Source organism: Geotrypetes seraphini, chromosome 7, assembly GCF_902459505.1.
Source record: "Geotrypetes seraphini chromosome 7, aGeoSer1.1, whole genome shotgun sequence".
NCBI lineage: Eukaryota > Metazoa > Chordata > Amphibia > Gymnophiona > Dermophiidae > Geotrypetes > Geotrypetes seraphini.
In genome coordinates this window covers 136,959,921-136,972,685 of record NC_047090.1, presented here as the reverse complement: position 1 = coordinate 136,972,685, position 12,765 = coordinate 136,959,921, and the positions used below count along the sequence as shown (strand labels likewise).

Here is a 12,765-nt window from a genome sequence, read left to right as displayed (position 1 = left end):
ACTATCCTTTCTTTCAGCAATACTTCCATTATTTTTCCAACAACTGAAGTGAGGCTCACCGGCCTGTAGTTTCCTGCTTCATCCCCGTGACCACTTTTATGAATAGGGACCACATCCGCTCTCCTCCAATCCCCAGGAATCACTCCCATCTCCAGAGATTTGTTGAACAAGTCTTTAATAGGACTCGCCAGAACCTCTGTGAGCTCCCTTAGTATCCTGGGATGGATCCCGTCTGGTCCCATCGCTTTGTCCACCTTCAGTTTTTCAAGTTGCTCATAAACACCCTCCTCCGTGAACGGCGCAGAATCTACTCCATTTTCTCGTGTAACTTTGCCAGACAATCTCGGTCCTTCTCCAGGATTTTCTTCTGTGAACACAGAACAGAAGTATTTGTTTAGCACATTTGCTTTCTCCTCATCACTCTCCACATATTTGTTCCCAGCATTTTTTAGCCTAGCAATTCCAAATGGCTAAAAATGTAAAAAAGGGAGATAAAATTTTTTTTCAGATATATTAGTGAAAGGAGGAAGATAAAAAATGGAATTGCAAGGCTAAAAGATGCTGGGAACAAATATGTGGAGAGTGATCCTTTTATTCCATGGTCATCCAAAGGTCCCACCACTTCCTTTGCGGGTCGTTTCCCCTTAATATATCGAAAGAACGGCTTGAAGTTCTTCGCCTCCTTGGCTATTTTTTCCTCGTAGTCTCTTTTGGCCCCTTTTACCGCCTTATGGCACCTGCGTTGTTGTTTGTGCTTGTTCCAGTTTTCATCCAGTTTGACCTTTTCCATTCCTTAAATGAAGTTTTCTTGTCTCTGATCGCTTCCTTCACCTCTACAGTGAGCCACGCCGGTTCTTTGTTCTTTTTCCTCTTGGATCCCTTGTTGATACGCGGTATATATATATATTTTGCGCCTCGGTGACTGTGTCCTTAAAAAGGGACCAAGCTTGCTCTAGCGTTTTTACAGTGCTTATCCTCTTCTTAATCTTCTTCCCTACCATGAGTTTCATCTCTTCGTAATTCCCTTTTCGGAAGTTCAGTGCCGTGGCTGTCGTTTTGGACCGATGTTTCTCCCCTGCGTCCAGATCAAAGCGGATCATATTGTGATCACTGCTTCCCAGCGTCCCTTCTACTTCTACATCTTGTGCTGGTCCTCGCAGGCCATTTAGAATGAAGTCCAGAATTGCATTTCCTCTAGTATTTTCCTTGACAAGTTGTTCCAGGAAGCAATCGCCTACAGCATCCAAGAACTTGGTCTCTCTAATGCAGCCGGAGATGCCTAGGTTCCAGTCTATTCCCGGATAGTTGAAGTCACCCATGATAACTGTGTTGCCTCCCTTGCAGTTGCGTTTAATCTCGTCTTGTCATTTCTCCATCAATTTCTTTGGACTGCCCTGGGGGTCGGTAGTAGATGCCGATCTTCATTTCCAGGCCATTTGTTCCTGGAATTTTGACCCATAGAAACTCTAACTTATCCGTCAGTTGTGGCGTGTTCTCTCCAGCAGATTCAATTTCCTCAAGGCAGAAAAACCCACATAAAAGCTGTCTCCACAATGGCAAACTGCAGGCACCAATCGTTGCTCATTGTCTGGAGTTTAATCATGTTTTTGAAGACCTGCGGTGTTGTGCAATAGATTATATTCCTACAAACCATCATAATCGCCAGGGTCTGCTTTTACAGAGAGAACTTTTTTGGATTTGTGCTTTGGAAACTGAGGAACCAAAAGGGTTAAACTCTAGAACTGAATGGCATCATGCATTGTGATTGACAGCAGTGGTAGTGTGGTGTGTGGGGGGATGGGTTAGGACTTTCGGGAGAGGTTTCAACATGTAGGATTTTATCCAATCCTGTTCTATCTTTGTCCCATGTGACCACAACCAATGGGATTTAAATAGGCGGGGCATAATCCACTCTCTGTGTTTGGGGAACCACCATGTTTGATCGAGGAGTTGATTTGAGAGTACGTTGAAAAGTGTCCGGTCCATTTCATTGAGAGGTATGAGCAGCTATCCTTCAAACGTTAAGTATTTGATCATATATAACTTTGTGTTTTGCAGGATTGACTGACTTCACATCCTGAGGCAGCTTATAATTAGCGAAACGCTGGCCACCGCCGATGTGCGGTGTCTTTCTGTTTACTCAATAGAATTTGGCTTTTCAAATCATTTTCAGATCATAGGGGTCCTGATACAAGGCAGAGTATATCCCACTTGCATTGCACAAGGCTTTTCTCTATTGAAATATTATTGAGGAGGTTTTTTATGCCAGTGACTTTATTACACCCTGTAAAACTCCACCTGTTTTCAACCAGAGTTTCTCGGTTTGGTGGAGGAGGGGATCTGAGGCTTTTTCCTCCTCTTAATAATTTTCACAGAAGAAGTGTTGCTGATGTGCGAATTGTGGGTTTTTCTGCCTTGTTCTGGAACCCTATATGCCTGTGAAATGTTTATTACTTCTCTTTGTGGACTCTGCTGATCTTTCATGAGTAGATGTGCTGTGCTGTAAACCAGGTCGAAAGTGTAGTGAGATTATATTGTTTGGTTTTTCGAGGGGCTTGTGTTGTGTTTGATGATCTGGTGAAGAATGGGCAGGGCATTTTCCTGTCTTCGTAACTAAGCCTTCCTAAGAAAACCAATGTTTGTTTAAAACTAAGAGCTGTGCAACCCTTTCAGAGGGAAACCTAAAAAAGCTGGTAACATCCAGAGTTACAAAAGCTACAGTGGAATTTGTGCATTTCAACACATGGCATCAGTGTGCTGATTGAACAGCTCATGCAATTGCAGGTGATCAGCACCATGTATAATAAGCACCCTGCAAATGTTTTGGTCTTTCTGAAACAGCATTCTATGGCATCATTCTCAGTTTGTCTTATGAGTTATTTGCTACAATATGATATGGAATATTGTTTTGTTTATGCCATTTGATTTACCTTGAAAGCAAGAGTCGGAAGGAAAATAAAAGAAACCTTTTGTTTTGAAACCAAAGTTTGCAGTGTATTATTGTGGGTGAAGCTTGCTTAGCCACTCTAGTGAGCCGCTTGGTTGGACGTGTGTGTGTGGGGGGGGGAAGGGGCAGGATTGCACATTGGCACCCTATACCCCGCCACACTATAGGTGCTGTTTTTTTGGAGTGGGGTGGGGTGTCCAGGGCAGAACCTCAGAGAAATGATGTGCAGAGTGCACCATTCTCCCCACCTCTGGTCACCTGCATGCCAGTGTACACAAAAAACCCTCCAAACACACAAGTCTAAGGGTTTAAGCCCCTCTTAAGTCACACTCCTTTAGTGCCTGTGTGGAGTTTGAGACCCCCAGAATAAAACTTACCAATAATGAGAAAAAGAAAAGCTAAATCCAGAGTGTATGCCTTAAGTTCAACTCCTCTATGTAATGGTCCTAAGGATAAGCATTAAAGCAAGATGTGCCTGCTTCTCTAGTAATTAAGAATGTGCTGTGTACTTCTGGCTCATCTTCCTCATTGTTATGTACTTATTTATGCCCTGTTGACAGAAACGCTCTTACCACTCCAGTTCACTAGTGGTAATGGTGAAATATCAGCTCCAAAGATAGGGCAGGTTTCTACATCCTCACACCCGTCTGTTCATTCTATATCCTCAAAGTTGTTGGTTCCCTTACATGACTTTTCACCGCTCCCACAGGGCGGTAAAAGGTCTTATCCTCATTCCCGCAGTAAACCAGTTGCAAATTTCTCCATTCCTGTGGATTTACTGTGGTGACCACGGTTTACCGTGGTAAATAGTCCCCGTGTCATTCTCTAATGCAATTTCCAACAGAGCTACTCTTTTTGTTTCCTTTGTTAAAGAGTAAGATAAAATAACTATTGAAAACTTTTTAAACATAAAGATGTTGAAAATTAACATTTTCCCTGATGTGTTCAGGGCATCACAAGTGCGTAGTTGACTATTCTGAAGCTTAAAGTGTTGCAGCTGGGTGCAATTTTCATAGGTTTCCTTGCAAATGTATTATTACTTAATAGGTGAATAGCTATGTATTTGACCCATTGCAACTGGGATCATTTTTACTGGGTAAGTGAAGCAGATAGATGGTCATTTGATTTAATATTACTGTTCTTTTTGTTGCGATTAAATTGATTGGGGTCTAAATATAGATTAAAGCCTAAATATTACTATTTTTTCCAAAAATTTTCTTCTGTTTTCTTCAATCCTTGATGTGGACTATAGAAACTATAGTGGTACCTTGGTTTACGAGCATAATTCGTTCCAGAAGCATGCTCGTAAACCAAAATACTCGTATATCAAAGTGAGTTTCCCCATAGGAAATAATGGAAACTCGCTTTGATACGTTCCCACCCCCCCCCCCCCCGAGGCCAGTGGTGCTGCTCTATCCCCCCCCAACGAAAACTGGCATTGCTCCCCCCCGCAATTTGGCACCCTCCCCCCCAGCCGCGATCTGAAGTCATCCAAACTCACCCGAACCCGCTTCCTACTTTCATCTTGGCCTCGGCACCAGCATGTCCTGTGCGTTGGTGCCGGTGCCCGAAGATCGGCCTCATCTTCTTGCTGGGCCTTGAAACATGCGCAGATGCTCAAGGCCCAGCAAGAAGAGGAGGCCGATCTTCGGGCACCGGCACCAACGCACAGGACATGCCAGTGCTGATGCCGAGATGAAAGTAGGAAGCGGGTTCGGATGGATCTGGGGGACTTCAGATCGCGGCGGGGGTTGCCGGATCGCAGGGGGGGGGGGCCTCGTAAATCGATGCACGCTCAGTTTCTGAGGCGCCGATTTTGCTCGTCTTGCAAAACACTCGCAAACCGGTGCACTCATAAACCGAGGTACCACTGTATTATATTCTTTGCTTATTGCTTGTAATATTGCACACTATTATTCAATTGTTGAAGTACAATTAAAGAAAAGTGGAAAAAAAGATTAAATTAGTACTACATATCCAAAAACAAACTTACCATACACTACAGTCTTACCTAAATAATTGTTCAAAATTTGGTTTAATAAAATTTGCTTCAATATTTTGCCGCACACACACTACATGGGTTATGCCGCATTTCTGAAGTATAGGTAACTGTAAAATGGGGGGAAAAGCAGAATTAGAAAGCCAGAAAGATCAATTTTTTTTGTGAATATATGTATATAAATTTACCCTTCATTCATTTGTGTAATAACAAAAGCACATATAATTCAACTTTGAATGCACAGAAAATGTACATGGGCCTAGGAATAAATTCTGTAGATCATACCTTGCTTTTCATAGCTGAGGAATAGGGACCTAAAAACAACCCAGGCAAAATTTCCTAAAGGGAAAATAAAAAAAATATCTGAACAAAACCATTCCCTTAGAAAGTCTAGTTTAACAGCATTTGATTTGTCAATAGAAAATATCTAAATAAAACCATTCCTTTAGAAAGTCTAGTTTAACAGCATTTGATTTGTCAATAGAAAATAAAGAATCATGTCCCCGATTACTTCTCACTCCCAGCAATTGGTCCCTGGACTAGCTGGGGCAGGATATTATAGAAGCAGCAGTCACAGCGGTTGGTGACAAATGTACCATGCATTGCACAACAGTGACACCCAACGATTGACTCAGGATATATAGATAGATAGATATATATATATATATATTTATATATATACTAGTCGTTAAGCCCGTTACATTAACGGGTGCTAGAATATATGTGTGTCTGCCTGTTTTTCTTTATCTCTCTCTCCTTGGCCACTGTCTGTGTCCTTCTGCCTCCCTCCTCCCCCGAGCAAAGCTGTCTGCCTCCAGCACACCCCCCCCCCCAAGCAGCCCCCTTTCCCTCTCCCTAACTGTCTCTCCATGGCCCTCTTCTGTCTTCCCCCAGAGCAAAGCTGTTTGCCCTAAGCACACCCCTACCCCCAAAAGCAGCCCCCTTTCCTTCTCCCTAACTGTCTCTCAATGGCCCCTTCTGTCTTCCCCCCAGTGCAAAACTGTCTGTCCCCAGCAAACCCCTCCCCCAAAGTAGCCCCCTTTCCCTCTCCCTGTCTCTCCATGGTCCCTTCTGTGTTCTACCCAGAGCAAACCTGTCTGTCCCCAGCACACCTCCCCCCAATCAGCCCCCTTTTCCCTCTCCCTATCTCTCCATGGCCCCTTCTGTCTCCCCCATAGCAGCCCCCTTTCCCTCTTCCTGTCTCTCCATGGCCCCTTCTGTCCCCCCTCAGCACACCCCTCCCCCCAAAGCAGCCCCCTTTCCCTCTCCCTCTGGCCTCCTGTATTGATTCCCCTGCTTACCCTCCCTGCATCCCGGCGTCTTCTGGCCTGCTCCAGGCCGCGATCATGGTGGCCGGCCCCAGCGAACCTCACAGGCCGCTCCCCAACCCGGAAGCACGCTCCCTCCCGACGCGATCCCGTGCGTCAGAGGGAACGTGTCACCGAGGCCGGAAAGCGGCCTGCGAGGCCCGCCAAAGCCGGCCACGATCGCAGGCTGCCCAGAAGAGAAGGATCAGCGGCAGCGGTGAGCGAGGGCGGGAGGTGAGGTGCTTGCTTCCGGTTGGTGAGGAGCTTGCTTTGGATTGGTGAGTGAGGAGGGGAGTGGCCAGAATGATCCCTGGCCGCGTTCTAAAATGGAACGCGGCCACGGATCAGAAAACACGGCGCCAGGGATCACATACATACACACACACACACACACTACTTGGCTCTTTAGTGAGCTGTGAGCCAGGGACTACAGAGTACAGCTAATAGCTATGATGGCTGGGCTACAGGGGAAGAGTGAATTATGAAATATGAATAAAAACTCCAAAAGGTGCTGCACAAAAGGCTCCAGAATTGATATTCAGTTACAACTGAAGAGGTGAGTTCCAAAACCTGTCAACAAAAAAGCTGTTTTTTGGATAAATGTAAACAAAAATTCTATCCAACAAAATATATATTTTTTTCACTGGAAGATTATGTGCTTACCTTTGGAAATCTTTTGTTAGTCCCTAATGACGTCAATACGATAAGTGTTCTATCTCAACTTGTGAACTGAGTTTTGCAGAAACCACACACTTTTTCCTCTGCTCCTCCCACACAGCTGAGGAACACAGAGCCCCCCCTGCAGTTCAGTTCAAAAACCAACTAGAACACTAGCACAAAGCACATATAGAAAAGGGGCATGGGGAACTTCCCCGCCACACAGCAGAATTCTGTTTTGCAATATAAAAGAAAAGTAATAAAATAGGCAACATGATAAACAGGCAAGCACATGCTGGATCAAAGCCAGCAATAAATATATGTACCCGTCTGCTTATTGGAAAGTACTTAGGCCTGAAAAAGAAACATCTGAGGCAGAAAAAATGCAGGCAAAACAGTGAAACACTAAGATAGAGGGCGGGCCATATTGACTCTTGTCAGAAATTAACAAAGATTACCAAAGTTAAGAACCTAATCTTCCATTCTGTTGCATCCTCTCTGAAGTCAATACGATAGGCGACGTACCACAGCAATGGCAACATCTAAGATGGTACAGAAGAGCCTGCACGCAATACAGAGATCCCAAAAGCGACATCAAACCAAGCCGCCATATCCACTCTGTAAAACCATGTAAAGGTATGAAGGGACAATCAAGTGGCCGCTCTACAAATTTTAGCTGGCTGTATCACTCAAGGCATAAGCATGAAGCAGCGACACCTCTTGTGGAGTGAGCTTTGAGAGAATCGGCAGCTGCTTATCACAGGCTATGTAAATCAACGAAATGGCCATGCAGATCCATCTGGCAGTAAAGGCCTTGGACGTCTGTTTACCTTGTCTGGACAAAAATGGTCAGAAAGACAAAAAGCATTGGTCCTCTCCAAGTACAGGAGGACTGCACATCTAGTCATCTCAGAATCAGCATTCCACACAAAAAATAGGCAGATGAATTTCCTGGTTGACATGAAAATCCGAAACCATCTTTGGAAGAAAGGAGGGATCTGTGCAGAGGGAAACACCTGCCTCCGTGAACCAGAAAAAGGACTCCCCTGCAAGAGAGCCTACTGCACTGAAATACACTTTGCTGAAACAAAGCACAGTTACTTACCGTAACAGGTGTTATCCAGGGACAGCAGGCATATATTCTCACATGTGGGTGACGTCATCTACGGAGCCCCGGCGCGGACAGCTTTTCAAGCAAACTTGATTGAAGTTTCAAGTTTGCACACTGCACCACGCATGTGCATGCCTTCTCGCCCACTAGAGGGCGCATCCCACCTCGTGGTCCTCAGTTCCATAACTAGCAAGGAAGCCATCCCGGGGAGGCGGGCGGGTTGTGAGAATATATGCCTGCTGTCCCTGGATAACACCTGTTACGGTAAGTAACTGTGCTTTATCCCAGGACAAGCAGGCATGATATTCTCACATGTGGGTGACCTCCAAGCTAACCAAAAAAGGGCAGGTGGGAGGATGGCAATTTAGGAAAACAGATTTTGCAAAACTGACTGGCCAAACCGGCCGTCACTCCTGGATAAAGTGTCCAGGCAGTAATGAGAGGTGAATGTATGAACCGAAGACCAAGTGGCAGCCTTACATATGTCCTCCATCGGAGTGGATCGGAGGAAAGCTATCGAAGCTGCCATCGCTCGGACCTTGTGCCCCGTGACTCGACCCGGGGGAGGAAGGCCGGCCTGAGCGTAGCAAAAGGAAATGCAAGCGGCCAACCAGTTAGACAGAGTGCGCTTGGAAACTGGATGCCCTAACCGATTGGGATCGAAGGACAAGAACAATTGAGGAACCTTCCGATGAGGCCTGGTGCGTTGAAGGTAAAATGCCAACGCCCTCTTACAGTCAAGCGTGTGAAGCGCCGTCTCGCCCGGATGGGAGTGGGGCTTCGGGAAGAACACAGGAAGGACAATGGACTGATTGAGGTGGAAGTCAGAAACAACTTTAGGTAAAAACTTAGGATGGGTGCGGAGGACCACCTTGTCGTGATGAAAGACAGTGAAAGGAGGGTCCGCAACCAAGGCTTGCAACTCCCCAATCCGCCTGGCGGAGGTGAGGGCAATTAGAAACACGCCTTCCAAGTCAGAAATTTCAAGGGGGACTTGTTGAGTGGCTCAAACGGGGGTTTCATCAGTTGAGCCAGAACCACATTCAAATTCCACACGACGGACGGAGGCTTAAGAGGGGGACAAACCCTGAGTAACCCTTTCATGAAGCGTGTCACCAAGGGATGGAGTGACAGAGGGCGTCCCTCCAGAGGTTGGTGGAAAGCAGAAATCGCACTGAGATGAACCCGCACCGAAGTGGTTTTCAAGCCGGAGCGCGACAAATGAAACAAATATTCTAAAACCGAGGATACCGGAACTGATACCGGATCCAGGTGGAAAGACGAGCACCAGGTGGAGAACCTGGTCCATTTCTGCGCATAGCAAAGCCTCGTCGAGATCTTGCGGGAGGCTTCCAACACCTCCTTCACCGATTGAGACAGGTCCGGAGGAGTCAGGGAACAAGAAACCAGGCTGTCAGGTGCAATGACTGCAGATTGGGATGTAACATGGATCCTTGACTCTGAGACAGCAGAGAAGGAGAGACAGGCAGGGGAAGAGGCTCTCTGGCGCTGAGCTGGAGCAGCAGGGAGAACCAGTGCTGACGCGGCCATCGAGGTGCTATTAGAATCATCGTGGCCGTGGACGATTTTAGGTGTACCAACGTTCGCATGATCAGAGGGAACGGAGGGAATGCATACAGGAACCTCCCTTCCCAGTCGAGTAGGAAGGCATCCGCTTCCAGACGGTCCTGCGAGTACATCCGAGAACAATATAGTGGTAGTTTGTGTGTCTCCGGAGAGGCAAACAGATCCACCTGTGGCGTTCCCCAGCGAGCGAAAATCTCGTGTAGAACTGCTGAGTGTAGAGTCCACTCGTGCGGTTGCAGAAGTCGACTCAGTTTGTCCGCCAGGCAATTCCGTTCTCCCTGGATGTAGACCGCCCGGAGGAAGATGTTCCGGGAGGCCGCCCACTCCCAGAGGCGAAGAGCTTCGGAGCAGAGGGGCCATGACCCCGTTCCTCCCTGCTTGTTCACATAATACATTGCCACCTGATTGTCCGTGCGGACGAGGACCACCTGGTCCTGCAATATGTGAACGAAGGCTCGAAGTGCTAGGAAGATGGCTCGCAGCTCTAGCACGTTGATGTGACACTGACGGTCTTCTGTCGACCACAGGCCCTGCGTGCGAAGACCGTCGAGATGGGCTCCCCACGCGTACTCCGAGGAGTCCGTGGTCAGGACCTTGCGAAAAGGCGGAGTGAGGAACAATAGCCCCATGGACAGATTTGAAGAGTCTGTCCACCAACGCAGCGATTTCCGCAAGGGCGGAGTTACCGAAATGAGGCGAGACACCGGGTCGCACTCCTGACGCCACTGGGACGCGAGGGTCCACTGAGGGATCCTCAGATGTAGCCTCGCAAAACGGCGTGACATGTACCGTCGAGGCCATATGGCCCAGCAGCATCATCATGCGCTTGGCCGATACCCTCGATAGTTGAGAGACCTGGCGGCTCATCCGTACCAAGGTTTCCAACCGCTGGGTCGGCAGGTAGGAGCGTAGGCGCACCGTGTCCAGCACCGCACCTATGAATTGAAGAGACTGAGACGGCCTCAATTGAGACTTTGGAAAGTTTATCTCGAACCCGAGAGTTTGCAGGAAGGTAATAGACTGTCGGGTCGCTGAGATAACCCCCTCCCTGGTCGGGGCTTTGATGAGCCAATCGTCCAGGTAAGGGAACACATGGTGTCCACGCGACCTCAGGGCTGCCGCAACCACCACCATGCACTTCGTGAATACTCGTGGGGACGCGGCCAGGCCGAAGGGCAGTACCCTGTACTGGAGGTGGAGGTCCCCCACCTGGAATCGTAAGAATCTTCGGCAGGCGGGGTGCACCGGAACATGGGTGTATGCTTCCTTCAGGTCGAGGGAGCACATCCAGTCCCCTTCCTCCAAGAGAGGATACAAAACCGGGAGAGATAGCATTCGAAACTTCTCCCGGGCCAGGAATTTGTTGAGCTTCCTGAGGTCCAGTATGGGGCGTAGGTCCCCGGTCTTTTTTGGAACCAAAAAGTAGCGGGAGTAAAACCCCGTACCCCACTGGTTCTTGGGGACCGGCTCGACCGCCCGAAGCTTCAAGAGGGCTTTGGCTTCGGTTATAAGGGTCGGTAGCTGCGAACGGTTGCAGGGGACTAGACTTGGAGGACTGTCCGGTGGCGAGGACACAAAGTTGAGCGAGTAGCCCTCGGAGACGATCCGGAGCACCCAAGCGTCTGAGGTAATCCCGGTCCATGCCTCCCGGAAGGACCGCAGACGGCCCCCGATAGGAAGGGGTTCCTGTGAAAGTGCGGAGGGGAACCCGCCCCGTCCGCTCAGCCCGTCAAAAGGAAGGCGCGGGCTTAGAAGGGCCTTGCGCCTGGGCTTGGGTTTGTCCCCCTCTGCCTCGCTGAGACGGACGTCTCGGAGGCGGTCTCGAGAAAGCCGGGGTCGACTTCTGAGGGTATCGGCGCGGCGGAGGCCGAAAGGGTTTCTGCGGCGGGGGTCTAGGTTTGGGGCGGACCAGGGATGCTAGAGAGCGCTCCTGTTCCGACAAGCGTTTGGTCGCCGCATCCAATGACTCGTCGAATAACTCGGACCCCACACAAGGCAAGTCAGCCAGGCGTTCCTGCAGGTTTGGGTCCATGTCGAGGGTGCGAAGCCAGGCCAAGCGGCGCATGGCCACCGAGAGGGCCGACACCCTCGAAACCAGCTCAAAGGCGTCGTACACTGCGTGGAATAGGTACAACCGCAATTGAGACAGGTTGGACATAAACTTATCGAATCCTGCTCTTTGGGAGTCCGGTAACGAGTTTCGATATTGAGGAAGATCCTTCACCATACCACGCAAATAGGAGGAAAAGGTGAAGGCGTAATTTAGAACCCTGGTGGCCATCAGGGAATTTGAATAGAGGCGACGGCCAAATTTGTCCAGGGTCCGCCCCTCCCTGCCTGGTGGAACCGCCGCAGAAACCCGTGAGGGTTGTGATTTTTTAAGAGCAGACTCCACCAGAAGAGACTGGTGGGAGAGCTGCGCCTTATCGAACCCTTTAGGGGGAATCGTCCTATACTTCGATTCCATTTTCGAAGGCACAGACGTGACTGTAAGAGGGCTTGACAAGTTATTCAGCCAGGTTTGCAGAAGGACACTGTTGAGAGGGAGTCTAGGCACCTCCCTAGGAAGAGTAGGGAGGTCCTGTTCCTCCAAAAATTCTTTGGAATACCGAGAGCCTACCATGAGGTCAATCCCCAGGGCTTGGGCCATGTCCTGAACGAAGGATGAAAATGAGGACGGCCTAGCCTGGGGGGACGGGGTTCTCGACCGCCCCACCGAGGAGAGGGGGGAGGCTTCATGGGAATAATGAGGATCCCTAACCGATCCCGAATCCCAGGATCCCCTCTCGAGGGCCCTCGAGGGGGAAGGGGAAGTTGTCCTCCTCGCAGAACCCTTGGGTGAGGACCCCGGGGTTCGTGGGACACTCTCCCGTTTCCTCGGCGAGGCGGCCCGGGAAGACTTCCCATGAGGTGAGCGGAGGAGCCTCGGGTTGTCGAGGCGCAACTCCGACACCTGCAGCGCCTCGCCCCCGAACGACGAGGAACGGTCGCGCCGAGGCGAGCCTCGGGGCCGCTTAGACTTCCTCGATCGACGCCCCGTCCGAGGTCGCGTCGAGGGCGAGGCGTGTCTGGAAGACCCGGAGGAAGAGGAGGAAAGACGGCGCACTCTGCGCAACTTTTCCTTGGGCCTTACACTCCGCTCAGGGGGTTCCCCCGA

At 49.2% G+C, this 12,765-nt stretch overlaps 1 protein-coding gene across 10 annotated transcripts in view; it reads right to left on the bottom strand.

Moving 5' to 3' along the window:
- The window catches only part of STYX (serine/threonine/tyrosine interacting protein), a 142,297-nt gene that overhangs the window by 88,051 nt on the left and 41,481 nt on the right, over positions 1–12,765 (bottom strand). For 8 of the 10 annotated variants that reach the window (XM_033952178.1, XM_033952177.1, XM_033952187.1 and 5 more), the window contains exons 3-4: positions 5,232–5,285; positions 4,959–5,056 (exon numbers count right to left, since the gene is read on the bottom strand). In XM_033952178.1, the coding sequence (XP_033808069.1) occupies positions 4,959–5,056; positions 5,232–5,285 (152 nt within the window). The remainder of the gene's footprint in view (positions 1–4,958; positions 5,057–5,231; positions 5,286–12,765) is intronic. The other 2 variants (XM_033952182.1, XM_033952186.1) reach the window with 1 other exon arrangement.